This window comes from Anolis sagrei, chromosome 4 (genome assembly GCF_037176765.1).
Source record: "Anolis sagrei isolate rAnoSag1 chromosome 4, rAnoSag1.mat, whole genome shotgun sequence".
NCBI classification, from domain to species: Eukaryota; Metazoa; Chordata; class Lepidosauria; order Squamata; family Dactyloidae; genus Anolis; species Anolis sagrei.
The window spans coordinates 21,506,621-21,530,959 of record NC_090024.1 but is presented as its reverse complement, the minus strand read 5'-3'; the positions used below and the strand labels follow the sequence as shown (position 1 = coordinate 21,530,959).

The following is a 24,339-nucleotide window of genomic DNA, read 5'->3' as shown; positions in this document are numbered from 1 at the left end:
TTTAAGTGCTGAAAAATGCATACTAAGTTCATACATGAAAGCAAAGTGAATTAGCTACTTCACTCTGCCAGCTTTTTTTTCCTGTTGGTCATTTTGGAAAGACAGGAAAGAGATGCCAATGAGACCAGTGCATGCACAGAAATAAACTTTTGTTACTTTAGAAAAGCTGTTTTGTATTTTTAAAAAATCTAATCGTGTTTATTTTTAATTATTTAAATTCACTTTGTTTCAGTTTAATTTTGCATTTGAATATTTCTAACATCTTCAAACAAAATCTGCATTTTTGCTTAATTCTACTGTTTCTGTTTTCTTCAGTTTGCATCTGAAATTACTTTTCCAGACTTCTGCATAAAAGGCATTGAATCAAGAAGGCCACTCAGCACTTTGTGCTTTAATAGTTCCTTTTCTCCCACTGAAACTGAACAGACTAAGAATACTACTATTCATTTGCCAGAGGTAATGTATTTGGTTTATCTCTCTTTGAATGGTGTTCCTTAATGTTTAAGAATCAGTGACAAGTAAATCTAGCCACAACTGTGCAATACAGTAGAAGAGAGTATATTCTAAAAGAATGGTATTTGCACACAAAAGCAAAATAAATCACTTAAAAGTCTGGTCACAAAGCATGCTTCCTTTGCTGTTCTATACAGCAGGCCTGCATGATTTGGTAGTAATAAGACCCCGAATTCAAATAAACGCAACCTCTTTGGGCCACACTTTCCAAGGAAAGGTATAATTAATTATTAATTAGACTTTTTATGTGCATTCAAGTTGTTTCCAATGTAAGGCAACCCTAAAGCAACCACATCACAGAGTTTTCTTGGCAACATTTATTCATAGGGGATTTGCCTTTGTCCTCCTCTGAGGCTGAGATAGTATGACCTTTCCATGATCAGCCAGTTGATTCAGAGCTTTAATTTAAGGTTCAAAGCACTACACCAAACTGACTCCCCATATTTAGGATGGTTGTTGTTGTTGTTCATTCCTTCAGTCGTTTCCAACTCTTTGTGACCTCATGGACTAGCCCACGCCAGAGCTCCCTGTCGGCCGTCACCACCCCCAGCTCTTTCAAGGTCAATCCAGTCACTTCAAGGATCCCATCCATCCATCTTGCCCTTGGTCGGCCCCTCTTCTTTTGAATTCTGAAGAAATTCTCATTTAACAGCCTCTGCTGCTTTGGAATGGAACTGTCTGTGGTTACTGGTGAAAAACTTTTGATGGGAAGGTTCAGAGCAAAAGCGAAAGGCCAGAGACAGAAAAGAAGAAGAGCAGGAAAAGAAAGAGGAAGAGGGGGGAAGAATAAGAAGATGAAGGGAGAAAGACATTGGATTAACTCCAGAGGAAACAACACTGTTGTGAATGCCTTTCTCCCATTGGGGTGAAAAAGCCTCACTCATGACACCCCTGCTTCTTCTCTTTTCTTCTTTCTTTTCTTTTTTTTTCTTTTCTTTTCCTTTCCTTTATTTTCTTCCTCCCTCCCTCCCTCCCTCTTTTCTATCTTTCTTAAATTCTTCCTCCCACCCTTCCTCCTGTTAGAGAAAACTACCCTAAATATAGCAGAGCATCCAAATATCAAACAGGATACCTAAAGTTGAGCAAGAGCTCACATCTAGTAAAGAATTTCAAATTCAGGCAGGCAAAGATACAGAGTCCAATCTTAAATATCACAAAAAGGTTTATGTACAATAATAAGACATAACTGCATTTCTTAATAATGAAGAACTGGGTCTGAGTTACTCTTAACACCCACCTGTTCTAAGATTTCAAAGAAAGGGGAAAAAACACCAATCACTACATCTCTCCTGACACAGAGAGAGAGCTCAAAGCACACAACAATACTCTGATGTAAGAAACAGAAGTCAGATTTTCAAAAAGGCTTACAGTAGAAAAGTATTAATTTTACATAACCAATCAGAATGAGAGCAGAAACAGAGAAAGAGGACAAAAGGGAAGGGAAACCCTCAAACAATTCTAATACTAACTAACTTCTCCTCTTTGTGGACTTGAGACTTAGGCAGTGTGGGGTTGAATATCAACACCTCTCACCCTTCCTTCCACAAAACAGATTTCAGAGTCATAGGGTAGTAAAACAATAAGAAAGAGAAGGTGCAGTGTTCACTTAACATTCTGCTTCCACCATCACTATCCTGTTGTATTAAAGCCTGTCTCCATCAGGATTCACCACACTTTTTTGAAACAAAAGACAACTGGAAGGAGGAAAATCCAACTCCAGCCACGTAATTTCCAGTTTTCCAGACATAGTAAAAGGGTTATTTGGAAGCATATCTCATCTGAGAAATCATCCCACTTTTTAATGTGGAGTGAAGGGGCTTGAGAATCTCAGGAGGAATGGATAAGAGTCAATAAAGTACAGGAACAGGGACCATATGCACTGTGAGGGTTGCATTTTCCTTCTCTCTCCCTTATACCTTGTAGAAATGTTTACGTAGCAAGCTGGGAGAATAAACAGAGTAAAATGAGTGTCAGGTTCCTTAATACTGTACATGTACAGAATTAATGGAACATAAACACATATCTGTGGACAGGTTGTTTGAAATTGAACCTTTGAAAGAGTGATTACTATCCTACAGAGTTACACAGGCAAAATAGACAGGTTTTTACGTACTAGAAACTAACAGCCTTAAGATCATTCCTGGAAGAGGGATAGGATAAGACCAGAAAAGGAAGAATGCAAGTAAATGCAATTTGTTCTGAAGCTTGCTTTCCTTGGAAATAAGCAATAAACTTTAGACTGGCTACTAAGTCAGTCCATCAAATTTCATTACTCCAAATTGTTGATTTTCCCATATCACCTCTGAAGCATATCCTGGTTGCCGGTCTGCAAACTTTCATAGTGTTGTGCAGGTGGAAGTGGAAGTGGAAAACTTGCTTTTGGATACAAATTTAGCATTTATAACCCACTTCACATCTTGTTTAGAAGTGTATATTTATTTATTTCATTGATTTATATCCTGTCTGTCTCCTAAGTACATGACCCAGGTATGTACATAATGTGTCTTGGCATATGCAGAAATGATGTCAAAATGATCTTTTCAACTTAATTTCTTCACAGGTTTTCCATTATTATAGCCCTGCATTAAAATTTGTTCAAATGGTGCTGCTGTCCCATCTGCCCTCATCTTTTGTGTCAAAGAGTCATTTTGAGCTGTATCCTTTTTCTTATTTTGTATGATTTTTAGTCTCCTGGGTGCATATCTTGATACACAATTCTGAAACAGAAAATGTTTGGATAAGTAGTATCTACCTTTAAACACACAGCTGTATCAAAGTTTAGGATTATGAAAAAAAGTTAGACCTTTTAGATTTAAGGGGCCATGATAGCACAGCAGTTAAAGCCACTAGCTGCAGGATTTTTCGGAGGATCAACAGTTTGAAGCTGCAAGTCGGGGTGTCAGCCCTAGCTTCTGCCAACCTAGAAGTTCGAATGCATGCAATGCAAGTAGATCAATAGATATGTCCTCAATGGGAAGGTAAAAGTGCGCCCCTTGCAGACATGGCGGCAAAAAGATTGGAGATGCCTATGGACAGGACAGCAGGCTCCTTTGGCATGGAAAATAGAACAACAGCACCTCCCCATGGCCAGAAGTTGAACATCGCCTCCAGAGGCCGGAAATGGAAAAGGAGATGGCCTTTACCTCATCTGTGTATTGTATATCATTGTTCGTGTAAAGAGGCATTGCATGTTTGCTTCATATGTATCCACTCTGGGTTCCTCCGTGGAGATAAAGCGGAGTATAAATAAAGTGTATGTATGTATTTTAATGCTATAGTATGATCAAATAGGCCAGAGTCTTCTTTAAAAATTATAGGGGTTAGTGAGAGTTGGTTTGTGTCCAAACATCATACTGGATGGGATCATGAGGCATCCAAACAACCAGTTGCGAATTTTCAAAAACCACCTTATAGGAGCTCATCAATATGTATCTTGCACTGTTGTCTGTATGGGACCCTTACCATGATATCAGTAACTATTTCATCACAGAATATTTGTGCCAATTTGCTACTATATATATTGGGTTAGTATTCTTGAAAAATCACATGGCCATCATAAACCAAGACTTTATGAGAATAAATGTTTGAGGAGCATTGATTTCCAGTGTATAAACACATTGGGGGGAAATGTTAATGTAGCATGGATAGTTTTCAATGTTAGGTTTTTATGGCTATGTGTGAAAATTGATTCCTTAATTTGCTGTGTAGGAGCTTGGCAAGAACTAATGTTGAGGAAAAATCTAGATTATTTTGGAATCAGATGTCATCTTTGCCTGGAAAGGTAAGGTATAGTCTTGCTTTTAAGTAAAATAAAGCACTCTGTAGCATTTAAATATACCGTATATACTCGAGTATAAGCTGACCTGAGTTTAAACCGAGGCACCTAATTTTACCACAAAAAACTGTGAAAATGGATTGCTTCAAGTATAAGCCGAGATGCCAATAAAATTACATTAATTGAGGAATCAGTAAGTTAAATGTTTTTGAATATTTACATAAAACTGTAATTTAAGATAAGACTGTCCAACTCTGATTAAACAATTATTATAACCTTCTTCAATGTAAATGTGCTTACGTATCCTTCCAATAATAATAGAGTAAAATAATAAATGTAATAATAACAATAATAGAAAATAATGAATGTGATAATAACAATAATAAAAGAGTAAAATAATGAATGTGGCAATAACAATTATAAAGTAAAATAATAAATGTAATAATAGAGTAAAATGATAAGTGTAATAATAATAATTAATAGATGATAATAATAATAACAACAACAAAGTAAAATAATAAATAACCTTGTCTTGAATATAAGCTGAGGGGGACTTTTTCAGCCTAAAAAAGAACTGAAAAAACAGACTCATACTCGAGTATATTCAGTATATTTGGATCTCCATATCCACAGCATCACAAATTCAATAATTCATGACTTGTATTTTTTTAATGATTCTAAAAATAAACCTTGGTTTTGTCATTTTATATAGTGGGCACCATTTTACTTTGCCATTTTATATCATGGGATTTGAGCAGACACAGATTTTGATATCCAGGGAGATCTTTGAAGCAAACCCAACACATACTATGGGCCAACTGAATGGTGAAAAACTGATCTTCAATATAACATCTTGCTTCTAAAGTTGTTAATGAGTACATGTTGACCTTAATTGGCTTGAACGGAAGTTCATTCCTCATTCATTCATTCATTAGGCGATCCCTCGTCGGAGTATGATAGCTTTCCAAGTGTAGTGTCTTGGTGGTGGGTCTGTAGGTGACTGGAGCCCTATTCCTGACCCGCATGTTCTTCCACAATGAGGGCATCGGTTTCCAGATGGCTTGGTGTGCCTCCCTCTTGGCACGTTTCTCCCTTTTGCCCTCCATTCAAGCCTCTTCAAATTTCTCAGCATTGCTGGTTACAGCTGACCTCCAGCTAGAGCTCTCAAGGACCAGGGCTTCCCAGTTCTTGGTGTCTGTGCCACAGTTTTTAAGGTTGACTTTAAGGCCATCTTTCAATCTCTTTTCCTGTCCACCAGCATTCCGTTTTCCGTTCTTGAGTTGGGAGTAGAGTAACTAATTTGGGAGACAGTGATCATACATTCGGACAACATGGCCAGTCCAGTGAAGTTGATGGCGTGGGAGCATTGCTGCAATGCTGGTGGTCTTTTGCTTCTTCCAGAGCGCTGACATTTGTCCACCTGTCTGCCTAAGAGATTTGCAGGATTTTTCGGAGGCAACAACATTATATTAATTAAGTTAATATAGTATCAGTTATAAAGAGTTTCTTTGAAAGGTAGTTGAACACATATGTCCTTCTAGAAACCAAATCTTTAGCTTCTCTTGATCAGGTTCACTTTTAGGATCATATATCTGGCTAATAGTCATTTCACTTTGATTATGTTTTGATGGATTTTAACAAAAAAATTTTTTATTGCTGTTTGTGTTTAATTCTGTTTTAATTTTTGTACATATATTTTGTATATTTTAAAATCTGTGCTAATTCTTTTATGTCAAGCTGCTTTGAGTCCTCTTTGGGAAGATAAAGCGGGTATAAATAAATATGATAATTTTATTTATTTATTTACAACATTTATATCCTACTCTTCACACCCCGAAAGGGACTCAGGGCAGTTTTATAACAGAGGCACAATTTGATGCCTTAAGTACATATAAAATATTTTTTTTGTCATGTCAGGGGAAACCAGACAATTGTATTACATTTCTAACAGAACAAAACAAACAAACAGACAAAACACAAAATTTGCAAGCTTGGTAGTTGATTAAATGTCGTTTGACCAGTATCTGGCCACTTGGAGTGCCTCTGGTGTTGCCGCAAGGATCCATTGTGCATGTAACAGGGCTCAGGTTGCATTGCAGCAGGTAGTCAGTGGTTTGCTCTTCTCCACACTCGCATGTAATGGATTCCACTTTGTAGCCCCATTTCTTAAGATTGGCTAGTGCCAGAGTGCAGTCTGTTCAGCGCCTTCCAAGTCGTCCAGTCTTCTGTGTGCCCAGCGGGGAGTCTCTCATTTGATATCAGCCATTAGTTGAGGTTCTGGGTTTGAGCCTGCCACTTTTGGGCTCTTGCTTGCTGGGGTGTTCCAGCAAGTGTCTCTGTAGATCTTAGAAAACTATTTCTTGATTTAAGTCGTTGACGTGCTGGCTGATACCCAAACAAGGGATGAGCTGGAGATGTCACTGCCTTGGTCCTTTCACTGTTGGCTGCTACTTCCCGACGGATGTCATAAAATATAAACAACATATATATTAAAATCACATGATTAAAACATATCAATTAAAACAATTACTTAAAATCACATAGTCCAGAAACATAATAATAATAATAATAATAATAATAACAACAACAACAACAACAACAACAGCTTTTTCAGTCTGGAAAAATGATGGATAAATCTGTGGTTTCATCCTGACATTTTTATCTGATTGCTTTGCAATATGCTGCTTGAATGTTGATATCAGAAAGTGAAAAAAGCCATATTCTTTTCATTTCCCCAGCATACTTTTCTGGTATATAAAATTGCTCCCTATGGGTTCTAAAATAGGGAAAGGAGGCAGCAGAAATGATGGAGATGTTGGGCACAGATGCTTTGTATCCATAGATACCATGCTGGGAATATAGGTTTTAAAATAATGAGAGTTCTTCTAAATAGGGAGATAGCAGAGAGTTGTGATTCCTATAAAAGCTGACCTCTCTGCAGTAGTTCCAGAGGAGTCACAGAAGTTTCTAACTCGGGCCTCATGTGGGAAGAGTGTAGCATTAGTAGTTAGCAGTATTCTTTTGCGTTATGTCTGCAATAGCACATGGTTTAATTGCAGATATATATTTGGGACTGTAAATATATTGGGGATGAAGAAGAAAACTGTCTGAAAAGTACAAGAATTTTTTTAAAAAACACCCAAAAATATGTACCCTAAAGTTATGGTGGAGTGAAATTATAACTGGCAACCGAAATTGGGTGCATTTTAGAACAGGATGTTCTTGGAAACATTTCATTTCATTCAGTGTTTTCTGTGTTTATTGCTGTTGCAGATGTTATTGTAGATTAGAAAAAAATGACTTTGGAAGTGCTGCAATCCTTTTTTTCATGGATATGAAAATGCTGAAGCTGCTGGCAGTTTCTTTGAGTTCCTCTTTTTGCATCCTTTAAGTCATATTATGCATCATAATGAGAATCCTCTTGATGGATCAGGCTTTACCTGATGTTTTACAAATTTGTCTTTGGAAATGCTGCTTTTTTAATGCCAAGATTTCTGTATGTGCTTTTCTTATAGGTGGGAGCTTTATTTATATTGCCTTGCAATATCAGTAGGATGTTGATTCCTATGCCAAGCCAGTTAAGCACCAAGAAATGGAAAGAATATATAGCTCGAAAACCAAAAGTCATGAACGGTGAGTAAAGTTGTCTGTGCATTTACATTTTCATGTTCCAAGTTTCCCCAACTTGTAATCATGTGGTCAAGAGATTGCCAATGTTTGGTGTGTCAAGATATCACATGAAGCTGTGGTTTAGTGTAATATGAAACAGCCTAGCTATTCCCTGTGGTCACAAGAAGGAATATGGCCTATGGATTTCACTTCTTTGGACTAACTTTTGCTTGTAATATACATACCTAGCCAAATGTGATTAAGCTTAATGAAGTTTAGTTTCTCAAGCCATTTTCAAACCATGATTCATTATGATTCAGCATGGTTTGCTAAATGGAGTTAAGATTACCAATGGATTCGTTTGTTTGTTTCTTAGATTTCCATCTTATTTTTTGCCCATGACTAAGATTCAAGGTAGTTTCCAACTTAGTTTAAAAAAGAAGTATATATAAAACTGGGTTGTTGTGAGTTTTCTGGGCTGTATGGCCATGTTCCAGAAGCATTCTCTTTTGACGTTTTGCCTGCATCTATGGCAGGCATCATCAGAGGTTGCGAGGTCTGTTGGAAATTTACTCAAAATGTTTCAAAATGTTCAAACTTCACTACCTCTGAGGATGCTTGCCATAGATGCAGGTGAAACGTCAGGAGAAAATGCCTCTAGAACATGGCCATATAGCCTGAAAAAACCTACAACAACCCAGTGATTCTGGCCATGACAGCCTTCGACAATAAAATGTTCTTCATTTTAGTAGGGCATCTGACTTTTTATCTCATAATTCTTATTCTCATTAGTTCCCAATACAGAACTGAAAGGAGAGATGTGCAACTATTATTTCTTGGTACAAGGCAATGGCTGTGGTGGATGTAAAGCCACACTGATCTATTCAGCCAGTCAGATCAATGGCTCAGTCACTCTTTCCGAGTCAATTGGGAAATTGACCACAAAGACAGAAGAAACAGAAGAAGGTAAGTCTGTTGAGATGGAAAGCAATGGCAAATAGTAAGTGTGGATTTCATTAAATGAATTTGCTTTTAATAAAAATATAGTATTTAGAAGTTCATAATTTGGGTCTAAATCCAACAGTCACAATTAAAGTAGACACAGTATGTGAATGGGACTTCTAAATTCAGCATAATGGACCCCATAGATCCCTTGGTCTGCTACTATTGTTTTAATTTAAAATGCTTTGATTCTGGTTATAAAATAAAATCATGTTGGTCATACCTTTATTAGGTCAATCAGAAGATGCAGCCTCTCCACACAGGACACATACAATTATTCTATGTTTCAAAGTTCCCCTGACCCTTTATTGCAGGGGGGGGGGGTCAAATTCATTTTCATTGAAAGCTGCATCTGCCTTAGTGTTGCCTTCAAAGGGCCATTGAATTCATGGATGGAAAATCCATGGATCCAGAGGGCCAACTAACTTTTCTTTTTTACATAGTGATTGGTACTCTTTAATTTTTACCCAGTTTGGCTCCCCAGATGTTACTGAATTACAACTCCCATCACTTAGATGAGGGGTCCTCAAACTTTTTAAACAGAGGGCCAGGTCACAATGCCTCAAACTGTTGGAGGGCCGGATTATATCTAAATTCAAAATCCATTGTCCTGACTAAACTGCAGTCTTCCAGATGCTACTGTATTATAACTCCCATCACCCCTAGTCATGATGTCTAATGATGAGGAATACAGGAGTTGTAGTCCAGCATCTGGAGGGCCAGATTAAATGACATGGTGGGCCAGATTCTTCTCACAGACCTTGAATTTGGCAGATGTGTTTTACTGGGTAAAAAATGTTCCACACACACATATACCATGTGTATCAACAAGAGACGAAAGGGGAGATTGTTGGAGGAAGAAGTCTGCATCTTGTTTGTTTAAGGTTGTATAGAAATAGTGTTTATGCATATAGGAAATTTGGCTCCCATCCAGAGCAGAGAAGTAACGGTCAAAGGCAGTAAAAGAAAGCAGAGTCCCTCCTTGCTTTGAATTGTTGGACAATCTGTGTTCCCATTCCCCAGGCAACCCTTTTTGCTGGTGTGTTTGAATAATCTCTGAGGTAGTTTTTTTGTCCAGAAAGGCAAAATATTGTTTTTCCAGGTCAGACTAACAAGTGTTCCTTTTCCTTATTTAACTTTTTTTTTCATGTTGCTTGGTTTGCCTGAAATTTACTTCTTTCATGACACACTTCCTCTCTTCTCAATGGATGCTGCATTCTAAATAGCTTTATAAATCTATTCTTTAGTGTGTGTTTGTGCATATATTTATTGTACAACCTTTGAAGCAATAGTAAGAGCTGAATCCAGTTGAATTTCTGTGAAAATGTTCAATTCTCTGGATCCTGGACTGTGTCGGAGAATATGTCGAGATCTGTTGCTATCCATGACTGTTGATCGTAAAGTGAACACAATGTTTTCCTCCTGCCTGTTGTGTTGAACCATTTGATTTCTTACTGAGTCATTCATAATGTTAAGTTTCAAAATATAATTTTGTCATCTCTTGTTGTCACTTCCCCCTTTCATCAACTCAGGTTTGTTTGAAGAATTTGTCAGATCTCTCCCACATTTCTCTGCAGAACAGATTTTACAAAGAGAGAAAAAACTGGCTTGCATCCAAGCATTGGCTTTGAACCACAGCCTGAGTGAGTAACAGTGAGAACAGCCAGCCTCTGAGCTGATATAAACCAAATTTATCTTAATTTGGGGTTTAATTTGACAGTATTTACTATATAAACTCTGGAGGAGTTAGTGAGTTCAAACAATGTTTAAAAAGTGGTGTCATTAAAAAAATTAGAATTGCATATCAGGTAAGCCTAAGCTAGAAGGAAGTCACTCCATTTCTGAGCTGGATGTTGAACTCTTGTTTGATTTAGGGGTGTGGAGTGTTTTATTGCTCGCAAAGTAGATAGCTCTGTAGTTGGGTTGCTTGCAGATGAATTACAAGGTGTACAGAAAGATTATAATGAAAGTCAAATAAAAATAGGACCACCAGTAAAATATGTTTGCCAACTTTTTCAACCATCCCTTAAAATCTATTAGTTAAATTGTAGTTTGATATGTAGATATGAGTGGTGCCCATCTCCGAGTTGTGGAAAGCTTTAGCTTGTAGCTCCTACATAACAAGCTGCTAAAAGGGATGATTCTAGAAAAGATATCTACCTGTGTCAGAAAATAATCTACATTCTATATAGATCCAAAATTAATCTATGAAGTGATGTAAGGAAATGTTGCTGAGCATATATTCTTGCTACCATTCATGCTTACCATGCTATCTTCGAGACTGCGTCTCCTATGAACCGGTCCAATTGCCAGTGAGGCCCTTCTCTCGGTCCCTCCTCTATCTCAAGCGCAGTTGGTGGGTTTGACCACTGGTGTTTTTAGGCTGCACTGTTAAGTGTAAACTTAAGAGTAAATCACATTGAAACTATTTTTAAAGGGACTACATCTATTTGATCACCCTTATGCATGCTTAATTGGAGGTATGCCTAATGGAAACCCCAGTGGTAAAAAAAATCCTCTGTATATTGTCCATAGGACTGCAGATCGAACTCTTATTTCAGCTGAGAAAGCTAAGCTTTGTCCTTGTGTGCCTTGAAGTTGTTTTGCTACCCATAGGGACCCTATTACAGGGTTTTCTTGACAGGATTTGTTTAGAAGAGGTTTGCCATTGCTTTCCTCTGAAGCTCAGAGTGTAACTTACCCAAAGTGAGTTTCATGGCTCAAAGGGGACCTGAAATCTCATCTCCAGAGCCATAGTCCATCCTTCAAACAACTATGCCATGCTGGCTCAAAAAAAGAAAACATGTGAAAAAAATCAAAACTTAAAAAGGAGTTTCCTGACAGCTAGAACCTCTATATTTTTAAATAAACTTAATTGCTTCAGAGCCACAAACAGGAAGTGCAGAAGCTGAGACTCTTGGGAATAGGTTGTCACAGTCGGAAGTACTTTGGAGTGGGAACAGAGGAGGAGACAGGCAGAACTGATGGGAGAGATTTCCTTCTTTGTATGATCAAATGCTCAGGCTAAAAGCTCTCCTTTTCACTATTGCCCTGAGAGCTTTTCAGAAAACTCAAAAACAATGGGTGAGAAATACATTTAATTATTCATATGATTTGCAGAATTAATAAATAATATGCATAACAGGCTGCATTGAATATTACACATATTAAATTCTCCTGGTTTGAAGTAACTGGCATATTGCAGTCTTATATCTATTGATTTTTTTTTTTGATTTTTTTTGCTTTGGCTCATTTATGATGGATCCTTCCTCATTTCCAAGCTGTGCAGGAATATTTCCTTCTCTTTTTTAATCTTGGAAAAAGTGTGTCGTTATAAGGTGTAATAACTAGGTTATAACTAGAGCAAAGGCATTATTGTGATAGTTTGCAAAAGCAATTCATGTCTGGGTGCATCTTTTTTTAATAGCAACATGGCTTCACTCAGTAACAGTTAATTGAGTCAACTTTTCTATAAAATTTAGTATTAACGTTACCATGTAGGTAGTTGCAACTTTTTAAAGCTAACCTTTTTCTTTCTTTTCTTTTTTTCTTGTAGAAAAGCAAGAATCTGTGGCTTCAGCTAATGAACTGAAAACCCTTATGACACGTACGAGAGAACATTTCTTGGAATTGTGGAATAATAGCCATTCAAATAACAGTTGTCCAGCAGCAGTTGTCAAAACTGAAGGCCAGGGAACTGTTTGTGGTAGGCATATTTGAAATGCTTGTTTATGCCATGTATATATATTACAAATCTGCTACTGAGCACAATTCAAAGTGTTGGCTTTAGCCTATAAAGCCCTGAATGGTTCTGGCCCAGCTTACCTGTCTAAACATTTCTCCTGCTATGAACCATCATGAAGTCTAAGATCAACGGAAGAGACTGCGCTTTTGGTCCCACCACCCTCGCAAACGCAACTGGTGGAGATGAGAGACAGGGCCTTCTCAGTGGTGGTCCCTTGCCTCTGGAACTCTCTACCCAGTGATGTTAGATTTTCCCCTCCCTCTTATTCTTTAGAATGAAACTCAAAACCTGGTTATGGAACCAAGCGTTCGAACAGTAGAGGCAGCAATTTAGAACGAGACCCAATTTGTGTGAATGACTATGATTTTCAAACCCGCATGATTTAAACAATGTTTTAGTAATTTTAAAGCATTAACAAATTGTTTTAATTGCTTTTATCATTTATTACTGTTGTTGGCATTGAATGAATGCCCGTTGTGAAGCCACCCTGAGTCCGCCTCTGGGGGGTGAGAAGGACGAGATACAAATATGCTAAATAATAAATAAATAAATAAATCATACTTCCTTAGTAGCTACATCTGTTCTAGTACTTATTCCAGGTTTCTCTATAGAAAAGGCCCTGCTGTTTTAAGATGTTCTGATTCAGAAGGTCTCATGTTACATTGCTATGTCTTCTCTAGAACATTCTGCCTGTTGATTCTTGTCACTACTAAAAAGTATAGTTAGAGTGTAGTGGTACTTGGTGTAAACAGAAATATCAGTTATGAAAAGGCTTAAAAAGCTAGAGATGAATATTTTTGTTGTACAGGCTTTGAAACATAGAAAGCTTTGTTTCACAGAACTCTGTATCACAGCAAGCTGCAACATTGCTGGCTGCAACCAGACAAAAACTGAATGCAATTTTCCTGCTTTGAATGCGATTTTCCTGCTTCTTGGCAGGGGGTTGGACTGGAAGGCCCACAAGATCTCTTCCAAATCTGATTCTATGATTCTGTGAATGCATGTAAATTTTTGCAGTGCATTATGGAGGATGTTATATCTTGTTCCTACTTTTCTCCTCTTATTCTTCTCCCCCATCTCAGACTTAGACCCAAAAGGCTGGAATCCTATGCAGTGGCCAGAAAGAAGTGTTCTTCAGAACTTAGAGAATTTGGAAAAAATTAAACAAAAAACAAGGTAGAGTTTAAACAGGTGCTGAATGATGATAAATACTACATGTTACTTTATCTCTGCCTTAATCCTCACTCAGTAGCAGCTTCCATTGTTACTTGCTTGTGTGTTGTAGTATTTATTCCCATTGCAACTTTATTTTTCTTGCCAGAGTTTCTGAACAGCTCCTTGGTCATAAGGATGGTCAAAGGGGATCAGTGACATTGCTTGATGCTAAGGAGCTCTTGAAGCATTTCACCCCAGAAGGGCTTCCTGTTAGTGATCTGCAACCATTGCACATTCAGAAGAGGTAAGGCCTTGTTTTGTGCACATCTCATTGCATAGCAGGGTTTTTAAATTGATGATGGTATTAGCTCCAGCATCGGCATACTTTCTAACTTGGGGGCTGCATGCTCGCACTCCCTGCTAGAAGGAAGGAAGTGAAGGAGGAAGGAAAGAGAGAAGGAAGGACGAAAGGGAGGAAGGGAAAGATAGAAGGAGAAAGTGGGAGCGAAGGAAGGAGGGAAGAAAGAAGGAAAGAAGGAAGGAAGGAAGAAAAGATGACAGGGTGGAAGGGAAGGATGAAAGGAAGGAGGTAGAAAGAAGAAGAAAGGAAGAAAGAGAGGAAGGAAAGACAATGAAAGAAGGAAAGACAAAGGGGAAGGAAGGAAAGATGAAAGGGTGGAAGGGAAGGATGGAAGGAAGGAGGAAGAAAAAAGAAGAAAGGAAGAAAGAGAGGAAGGCAAGGCTAAGTGAAAGAGGGAAGGAAAGGAAGACAAGAAAGAAGGAGGAAAGGAGGAAGAGGGAAGGAAGGATGAAAGGGTGGAAGGGAAGGATGGAAGGAGAAAGGGAGGTAAGGAGGAAGAAGAGAGAAGGAAGGCTGGAAAGAAAAGGGAGAGAAGGACAAAAGGGTGGAAGGGATGGATGGATGGAAGGAAGGAAGGAGGAAGGGAGGAAAGAGAGAAGGAAGGAAAGAATGACAAAAGGGTGGAAGGAATGAAGGGAGGGAGAGTGAAGGGAGGGAGGGGGAAAGAGAAGGAAGGAAAGACAAAAGTGAAGGAAGGAGAAAGAGGGAATGAAGGAAGGACAGAAGGGAGGAAGGAGGTAGGGAAAAAGAGGAAGTCAAGGGAGGGAGGAAGGAGGGACAAAAGGGTGGAAGGAAAGGAGAAAGATGGAGGGAAGAAGAAAGGAAAGAAAGAAGGGAGGGAGGAAGGAAAGGATAGGATGGATAGAAGGTGAGAGAGAGGAGGGCCTGAGAAAAGAGCCTCAGGGCCCATATCCAGACTTTGGGCCTGGGTCTGCCCATACCTACATTAGCTGGAAAATAATTCTGTCATGTTCCTTTAAAATATTGTTATTTGTATTATATTGTGCTGTCTTTATGTCAGATTGCTTGTGTTCATCTTAAAAATGAAGTCCCCACTTCATCATAAAATGGAAGAAACAACAAATGTGTTTGGGATTACCTTGTTGTGGTTATCATGGCAATCCAGAGGAAAACGTCCGGATCTCTGCCTTTGCCATCTATTTATAAATGAAAAATTTGTTCAGCGTAGTTGAAAAAAAGGGAGGAGTTGTGTGTAATGAACTTGATGGGATTGCAGTGGCCAATGTTGCATTTACTTTGGGCTGGGAGGCTTGATAAGTGCTCTTTATAAGAATATATGTTGTTTTACAGAAATAAGTGATATTTTTACATTTATCGGATTCTTCCCTCGTTTTCCCCTTCCTTCTTTTTTTCTCAGTGAGAGCCCTTTCCTTCTGACACCAGAGCTGTCACCTCGCACACTGAGAAGCTTGCCTTTTGAAAAAGCAGCTGATTGCCGTTACCACGGTCTCGAGTAAGTTCCCTCAGAGCAAATGTTGTGAATTGTTTCTTCACTTCTTTGGTATAAGTTCACTTTTAGAAAAAAAAAACACACTGATTCCATTTGGCTCTGTCATTAAATGAGTGTGAGTTTTATGTCAGTTTGCTAACATATAGGAGTAGTCATTTAAAATGAAAATGTAATGTCCTGGCTTGAATAATTATAATTTGGAAGGATAATGAGTGCTTAGGATGTTATGACATCTTTTTTAATTTGAAAGTAAAAGCCATTAAAGAAAATGATACTGTATGAATTGAGTATGAAGCCCCATTAGTATAGAATGGGATGGACTGGGAAGGAAAGAAGGCATTGATTCATGTCTCATTGAAACCGAGATATTACTAGTTTTACTTTGCCACGTGCCTCCAAAATCCTACCCCAGCAACATGCAGCGTGAGAGTTAGGTTGTTATTGTTGTGTGCCTTCAAGTCATTTCCAGCTTATTGTGTCCTTCGGGTGAACCTGTCATAACACTTTCTTGGTAAGGTTTCTTCAGAATGGGTTACCATGGTCTTTCTCTGAGACTGAGAGTGCAAATTGCCCTCTATCACTCTGGGCTTCCATTGCAAATTGGGGATTTGAACCCTGGTCTTCCAGAATCTTAGTTCAAATAATTACACCATATTACCATGCTTATGTTAAAGGATGAAAATATAAGAGTGAGGTAGGCCAATCCAATTCACATAGCTTAGTTTCAACTTCAAAGGACTTTCATGGATTGGTTGCCATTGATTGTTGAGTACTTTGAAGGGTTTGGAAGTGCAATGTGCCAAGAAGAAGTATTAGTTCCTTAGTAATAGTAGCTCCTCTGAATACAAATGAAGAAGACGTGACTGAGATAAACTCGAAGTACATTTAATCCATAGTTTTGAAAAGAGTTACAAAACTTTGTAGCTGCGTCATGTTCATGGAGCAAGATGTTATTTACTTGCTTAGAGCCTGAAATAAAGTATCTTGGTTTCTGAGTGGTTATCCCAGCCCTTGACATGTTCGCAGAGAGGTTCTGCTGATGTTAATAGAGGTTGTTATGAATGTTTATTCTAAATTTCATAAGTGTATGTATATTTTACTAAGTAATAGCAACTTACTGTAGAAATCTAATTTCCCATTGCTTCATACAATATGTTAAATTTTATAATCTGAAAACTCAGTGACAAGAACCAAGGACCATAATATATCCTTGGCAGATATGGGACAACAGAGACAAATGCTGTATTTATGGGATTCAAATGCACACCTTTTTTTGGCGAAATGGCTCTGCCAAAATTGGGGTGCATATTAGATTCACGTAATGTAATAATAAGCCTCCCCGATTGCCTCAATCCATGGCCTCCTTGGCTTACCGGGACCGCCGCCTCACCAGGGCTGGCACCCTTACCAGCCTCTTGCTGCAGGTTCCAGGAGTCAAGGAGGAAGGCAGCCACGAAGGCAGAGGAGGAGAAGTGGGGGAACCCAGGGCTGTGAGGTCTCCTCCTGCTGCTCCTCCGCCTCCTCTGCCCTGGAGGCCCAGGGGCTCCTGAGGAGTGGCTCTTCTCTTCCATCTCTTCCTCTTTCATCACTTGCCTGCCTGCCTGCCTGCCTTCCTCACGGGGATGATGCCTTCATCTCCTCCTCCTCCTCCTCCTCCACTTTGGGACCTGCGGCGAGGGAGCCAGCCCTAGAGAGGCAGTGACCTCAGCAAGCCAAGGCAGCCACTCTTTCTCCATCTTTGATGCCTTGCCAGGGCGAGTTCTCTTTCCAGCTGCTTGCTACAGACCCCAGGAGCTGAGGAGAAGACAGAGAAGGAGCAGCCTCTTTGACTGCTGCTTTTGGGCCTGTGGCAAGCTGCTGGTGAGGGAGCCAGCCCTGGCAAGGCAGCAACCCCCGCAAGCCAAGGAGGCCACTTCTTCTCTAGCTTCTCGGCCGCAGCCGCCTTTGCCTTTTTCTCTTTGGCTCCTGAGGCCTGCATCAAGTGGCCAATGAGGGAACCTGCCCTGGCGAGGCAGCGAAGGTGAAGAAAGAGCAGCCTCCTTGGCTTGCCGGGGCCGCTGCCTCTACAGGGCTGGCTCCCTCACCGCAGGCCCCGAAGTGGAGGAGGAGGAGATGAAGACAGCATCCCTACAGGGAGGGCAGGCAGGCAAGCAGCTAAGTAGGAAGAAATCAAAGAGGAGAACTGCTCTTCAGGAGCCCCAAGACCTCTTTTCTTCGGGCTCCATGAAAGAGAAAAGTGAGGAAGGAGGAAAGGAAGGAGGGATAGGGATCTGTGCTTGCTTGCTACTTTGCCTCCTCGCCTCACCTCTCCTCTGTCAGACTCAAGTCCTCTCGGCCTTAAGACATGCTGGGAAAGGTTGCCGCAGAGCTCCTTTCCTTCTTTCTCTCCCTTTCACCTTTCCTTTGCTATGTTTTTTCTTACTCCCTTTCCACCTTTCTCTCTCTTCCACCCTTCTTTCTCTATGCCTTTTCTTTCTCCCTTTCCATCTGTCTCTCCCTCTACCCTTCCTTTTCTTCCTTATCTTTCTAGGCTCCTTGAAGGAAGGGTTACCTGAGTCTATGATGTTACTCTCAATTGCTGAAAGATTTGGTGATTTAACACTTTTTATTTTTAAAGAAGGAATTCTAAGCTCACAGCAACAACACCTTTTTGGCCAAATTACAGAGAGGGCATTACATTTGCCAACAAGTTCTTGTTTTGGTTTCAGGGTCTTGAAAATTGAGGTGCGCATTAGATTTGATGGCGCACTAGATTCAAGTAAATACAGTGTGATTTTAATTGGGTCTTGGAGACCTTTGAAGCCTCCATAAAAAAGAGCTGGTATGTTCCTGGCTTGTAATACTTGATGCTGTTCCCAATACCCAGAATATTTTCATATCCTTCCCAGTTTTCAGAATTATCAGCCATGGTTCATTTTTTGTAAAGGAAAATGCTTCCGCAAAGAGTGTGTGGAGGATGATAGCTTTGTTCAGGATAAATTAATATTTCATCTTTATAGAATGGGTTGCAGTGCCTATTGAGAATATAAACAGGGAAAATCAAATACCATGAAATGGATAGGCAAAAAGAATTTTGTTGTATCAGATAATGAGCTTGTTTCTAGTGGCACTATTCAATTCATTACTTAAGTTGATTAAAAAGTCACTTCCTAGGGGGTGAAAATACACTTCAGGCTAAGTATGACAACATTATCTTTCTGGTAGAAAATTAGTTGATTTGTCCTGACAGCTTAGAGGAAGCGCAGTGTACTGATGCTCAGATAGTTGCAACAGGAAGAGTTCCCCATGTTCCAGAGCTAAGAGCCATACGCTGATTGAATCAGCACTGATTTTACTGTCATGCAAGCCATCCCTACTCATTTTATCAGGTAAAGTAGAAAGTGATGCTTTAAGGCAGAATAACTCAAAGGGAACAAACCACAAGGGATTGTTATAGTGTTCCTACTATGTTTGGGGTTTCTGAGAGGCATCTGCTTGTTTGCTTTTGGCAACAGGATGATGAAACAGCTGAGCAGTTGGTCTGAATTGTTATGCTTCTTTTGGGTTGATTCTTTTTCCTTCCTTCATTCCCTAGCTGAGAATTTATTCCACTGGTTGCAGATCGTGGAAAATTACATTTTTGGTTATATTTACCAGAATGCCCAATTGAGGGTTTCCTTTCCAATATCTACTTTAGTTGTCTCTCTCACAGTGCACATTCCTTTATTTGCAAATATAAAATGTGGAATGTACAGAATAAACAGGTGTTTTTGGAAGTCCCAAAAATCAATATTGGATTGTTTTTATGTATATATAACTGTTTTTAATGTAGGTTAAATGTATTTTATGATGTGTATTGTTTGGCACTGAATGGTGCCTTGTGGTAGCTGTCCTGAGTCCCTCTTCGGAGGCGAGAAAGACAGGATAGAAATGCTCTTAATAAATAAATAACCAATAAAAATAGTAGTGAAGGAAAGTTGAGGCATGCCCAGGTTCTGATGCAAGCACACCCCACATAGGAAGTACTATTTGCACTGCCCTGTTCCAAAGGATTGCTAAGTGAGCATCAGGAACATTTGACATTACTAGACAGAACCCTCCAGGTGACCTTAAAAGAGCCAATAGTCACCTACAGATGCATCTTTGCAGGGCCACCTGCTCAGTGTGAAGGCTGCTAACTCAGAACATCAATCCTTACTACCCGAGTCTGATGAGGCAAAGCGGTTGAAATATATTTGACACATTTTAAGTTGGAATCCTAAACTCACTTGCAAAAGAATAAATTCAATTAAGAAGTAATGGGACATACTTATGAGTAAATCTGCACTCTGTCCAGAACAATCCACTACACCAGTGGTTCTTAACCTTCCTAATGCTGCGACCCATTAATACAGTTCCTCATGTTGTGGTGACCCCCAACCATAAAATTATTTTTGTTGCTGTTTCCTAACTCTAATTTTGCTACTGGTATTAATCATAATGTAAATATCTGATATGCAGGATGTATTTTCATTTCTCTCTGGGATTTGGTGATGCAGGGGCCACTCCACCCCTCTCTAAGCCCTTCCCCCCCCCCCCTGGGCCCTCCTCCCTAGCCCCCCTCCCTTGCCTTCCCATCTCCTCCTCTTCCCTCTTGGCTCCAAAGCAAATCTCGCCTCCGTCACTCCCATCTCTTCCTCCTAAAATGGTGGAGGGGGTGGAGTGGGCAGGGCTGAATGATGTCCCCACCTCCCTCTGGAGAAGAAGAGGCCTCTAGGAAGCGAAGGGGGCCGAGAAAAGGCTATCGGTGTCTCGGTTCCTAAGACCATTGGAAATGATGTTTTCTGATGAACTTAGGCGACCCCTGTGAATGGATTGTTCAACCCCCAAAGGAGTTGCAACCTGCAGGTTGAGAACCGTTGCACTACACTATACACATTGGGAAAAGTCAGAGTGACTTTTTGATACTTTTGCTCATAAAATAAGGGGGGGTGACATTAAGTATATTGTAGCATTATGCCATATTTTTAAGGTGGAAGAGCTAATTTTTTTCTCAATTTTATATCAACATTTGAAGATCTTTTGGGAAAGAAGATAATTTACAAGGAAGATAAAGGAGGCAAATGAGGTTGTTTCATGTTAAAGGATAAACGGAAAGTGTATTTTCTTTGTAACTGGGAGAAAAAAGTCTCTTAGATTTTCTGTCTTTTAAATCTAATTTTTTTAAAAATTTCATTTTAGATACTGTCTGGACAATAGAAGAGCTTTGGAAAGAGATGTGGGATTTTCTGAACTTCAAACTCGTCTTATCCGATACGAAACCCAGACAACCTGCACAAAGGAGTGCTGCCCTGTGCCATGTATCCTGAGCCCTTTGCCATCCCCTGCAGTTTTGTCAGAGCCTGGAAGCATCCCTGATGGGGAGTCTTTACAAAGGGAGCCCCAAACAGAGGCTTCCAGGTTAAAACGCAGATCAAAAGACCTGGATGGCCTTTATCCCAACAAGAGGTAATATACTACATTAAAAAAGAAGCATAGTTTGAGATCTTTCATGTGTAAATCCAGCTCTCTTTCATTTTACAAAGGGGGTTGTGTGGCATTTAGCTAGCTAAATGTTCATGTGGTCTTATTTCTTTTTGGCCAATTCCTCTCTATCTTTCCTCCTCTTTTTTTTCCCAAATATGATAACCTTTCATTTATCTTGATAATATTGAAGGGGGACCTTGGAGGTATTTTCATATATTGGTATATTGGTGTGCATCATGCAAAATATGTATTTTCTCTCGTTTTAGCCTGATCGTTTTTAATGGTCGGTGAGTGATTTTATTGTACTGTTTTAAAGATGTTTCAAGCACAGTGTATGAATGCATATTTCTGAAATCTGTGTGGCTTCTCTCACTCCTCCTTCTAGGTTAGTCAAATCGGAAAGCTCAGATTCGCTCTTGTCTCAGGGAAGCATAAGCAACAGGAGTTGTCCTTCCGGAGTTGTCGCAAGGCAGTGCCTGGAGACATCTGTTTCTCTGCCATCTCTAGCTGCCAAGCAGTCTCATCATCAAGCAATCCCCAAGAACAGGTCAACAAGCCAGAGGTGTGGCAAAGAGCCAGGGACATCAAGGCCCATGAAGGAATCAAGATCTCAGAAGCATATACGGGTAAAGTACTTTTCAGGATAGCTGAAAAGGGAGGAGGTTTTGTTTGTTTGTATCCTTTTGCAAAGTATGAGTTCAATGTCTTAGAATAGTGGTCCCCAACCTTTGGCCCTCCAGGCGCTTTGGACTTTAGCTCTCAGAAACCCCAGAGAGCTTGGCCAACAGTCAGGAATTCTGGGAACTGAAGTCCCAAACATGAGAAAGACCAGAGTTCGAGAACCATTGTCTTAGACCCATAGATGTTATGAAATATTAAAAGTAGACTCCCACACAATATTACGACTTTGCAGGTTCTCCAATCTACATGAAATGTTCTTGCTGCTCGTGTCTTTTTCAAGTCTTCCTATTTTGCAGCCTGATGGACCAGGGGTTGGACACCTTTCCTGGTTTCAGGGATTAGAACAGTGGTTCTCAAACTGTGGGTCCCCAGATGTTTTGGCCTTCAACTCCCAGAAATCCTAACAGCTGGTAAACTGCCTGGGATTTCTGGGAGTTGTAGGCCAAAACACCTGGGGACCCGCAGGTTGAGAACCACTGGATTAGAATAAGAGAATACACAACTAAAGCACTCCCAACAAATGACCATCCAACCTCTCTTTAAAAACTTCCAAAGGAGGAGACTCTGCAAACCCTTTTTGCAGTCATGTTATGATGTGTACACTTTCCCCAGGTGAAGAGTAAATCTCAGCACAGGAAACCGTTATATATGAATCAGCTTGAAAATTAATCAAAAGGGAAAGAAATTGAAAGCGTGTCAACAAAAATAACATCAATGAAAGAAAATTCTAAACAAGTCTGTTGTGAGATGGTTAAAAAAGCTGTGCCTAATCTCCAAAGGACAGTATGAATATTTTATTTAGCTTTCTGTGAAGAAGGTAAACAAGCAATCTGTACCTTCAGAGGAAAAAATCTAAACAGCTTTTTCCTTGTCTTGCTTTTGTATACATTGCATCTTTGGACAAATAAATGGTTTGGATTGACCCAAAATTGTATGTTTGCCAATACATGTAAGGTAAAGATGATAAAAACATCCTTGTCAGGCACAAGGTGAATAGTTCTTGCTTTTTGTTTAGTAGATCTTACTGGAAAACTTGAAATACGTTTCTCTCATAACATAAAATGGCCCCCGTCCTGATTCTACAGTGGGAATTATTGTTATCCACTCCGTTTGGCTGATTTAGAAGCAAAATATATGATCTTTTCCACTATACATTTTATGCCGCCTTTCTTTTCTCCTAGATGCTGAAGGAGGTGGTGGCGAAAACCCTTGGAAATCATGGCATTGCAGAAGATCACAAGTGCTTTGAAACCTGCAGTGACCGTCTATTTGAGATATCCAAGTTTTATTTAAAGGTACCTGAGTTTTTTATACTTTCCCACATCCAGAACAGCAAATGACTGTGTTTTGTTTTAATACATTGATAGTTGAAACTGTGAAAAGTGACAAGAGGAAGTGTGGGATGTGTAAAGAGTTCAGTGCAGTAAAACGCTTGCACATTTCCTGTAGCGTGCATATCATTTATGTGTATTTTTCCCCAGGGAGGGGGGAAATGCATTATGTCCTCAGATTTTTTTGAGAATATAGACTCGAATGCAGCCCTTCATGGTTTTTTCTGTTTATGTACAAAGCAACATGAAAGTGTTAAGATGGTAAGATTAAGAAATTCATGCTTTTGATTAGTTTCACAGCTTTTTACAGTTGTTCAGACACCAGAGGTCTGAATTGTGCATGATAGGGGCAGACCAACAAAAAGGAGTTGCTGCTTTGGTGAATTCTGGATCCCAGTGAGCATCTTGTCAGGCAGCATTATAATCCTTTCCAGCTTTTGAGTAAAGTTGAGGATATTGATTTAACACACTTCACCTACAGAGACTATCAGGTGACTGCCTACATGCTAATCCCTGCTGGCCCACATGGCATGCTGTATATAAATATGGGCTTGCTTTGAGTATTATTTTTTTTTTTTGTCGTGTCAAGAGTGACTTGAGAAACTGCAAGTCGCTTCTGGTGTGAGAGAATTGGCCGTCTGCAAGGACGTTGCCCAGGGGGCGCCTGGATGATTTTGATATTTTTTATCCTTGTGGGAGGCGTCTCTCATGTCCTGGCATGAAGAGCTGGAGCTCATAGAGGAAGCTCATCCACCTCTCCCCGGATTCAAACCTGCGACCTGTCGGTCTTCAGTCCTGCCTGCACAGGGGTTTAACCCACTGTGCTACCGGGGGCTCCTGCTCTGAGTAATACTATCAGTGAACAAGGAAAATCCTTGCAGTGCATTTTCTCTCTTTCTCTCTTTTGGCACATTCACACTTTAAAGTTCAAATCCACTCGTGCACTGAGTTCCCATGCAGAGACTCAGATAGATATTACAACTAAGGCTGATTCAAACTTGTTTACAGCGTAACAAAGCTGTTCCTTATGTTTATTCTCCCATTTTCCTCATTATGTGCCTGTTTGCACCCACCTTTCTGTAAGCACTCTTGAGCATATTGCTAAGCTATAGGATTCTGTCCATTATAGGAGAGTGACGCATCTAGCATCACGATTTTTTTAAATGCATCATGATGTCACAGGAATTAATGAGAATAATGTTGGGATTTATA

General features: G+C 39.7%; 1 protein-coding gene across 2 annotated transcripts in view; it reads left to right on the top strand.

The window, feature by feature from the left end:
- Positions 1 to 24,339, top strand: part of MTBP (MDM2 binding protein) — a 39,178-nt gene that overhangs the window by 12,561 nt on the left and 2,278 nt on the right. For both annotated transcript variants that reach the window (XM_067467312.1, XM_067467311.1), the window contains exons 8-20: positions 316 to 456; positions 3,074 to 3,168; positions 4,222 to 4,294; positions 7,804 to 7,921; positions 8,690 to 8,863; positions 10,432 to 10,542; positions 12,456 to 12,605; positions 13,727 to 13,820; positions 13,966 to 14,103; positions 15,539 to 15,634; positions 20,831 to 21,097; positions 21,501 to 21,741; positions 22,978 to 23,091. In XM_067467312.1, coding sequence (XP_067323413.1) covers positions 316 to 456; positions 3,074 to 3,168; positions 4,222 to 4,294; positions 7,804 to 7,921; positions 8,690 to 8,863; positions 10,432 to 10,542; positions 12,456 to 12,605; positions 13,727 to 13,820; positions 13,966 to 14,103; positions 15,539 to 15,634; positions 20,831 to 21,097; positions 21,501 to 21,741; positions 22,978 to 23,091 — 1,812 coding nt within the window. The remainder of the gene's footprint in view (positions 1 to 315; positions 457 to 3,073; positions 3,169 to 4,221; positions 4,295 to 7,803; positions 7,922 to 8,689; positions 8,864 to 10,431; positions 10,543 to 12,455; positions 12,606 to 13,726; positions 13,821 to 13,965; positions 14,104 to 15,538; positions 15,635 to 20,830; positions 21,098 to 21,500; positions 21,742 to 22,977; positions 23,092 to 24,339) is intronic.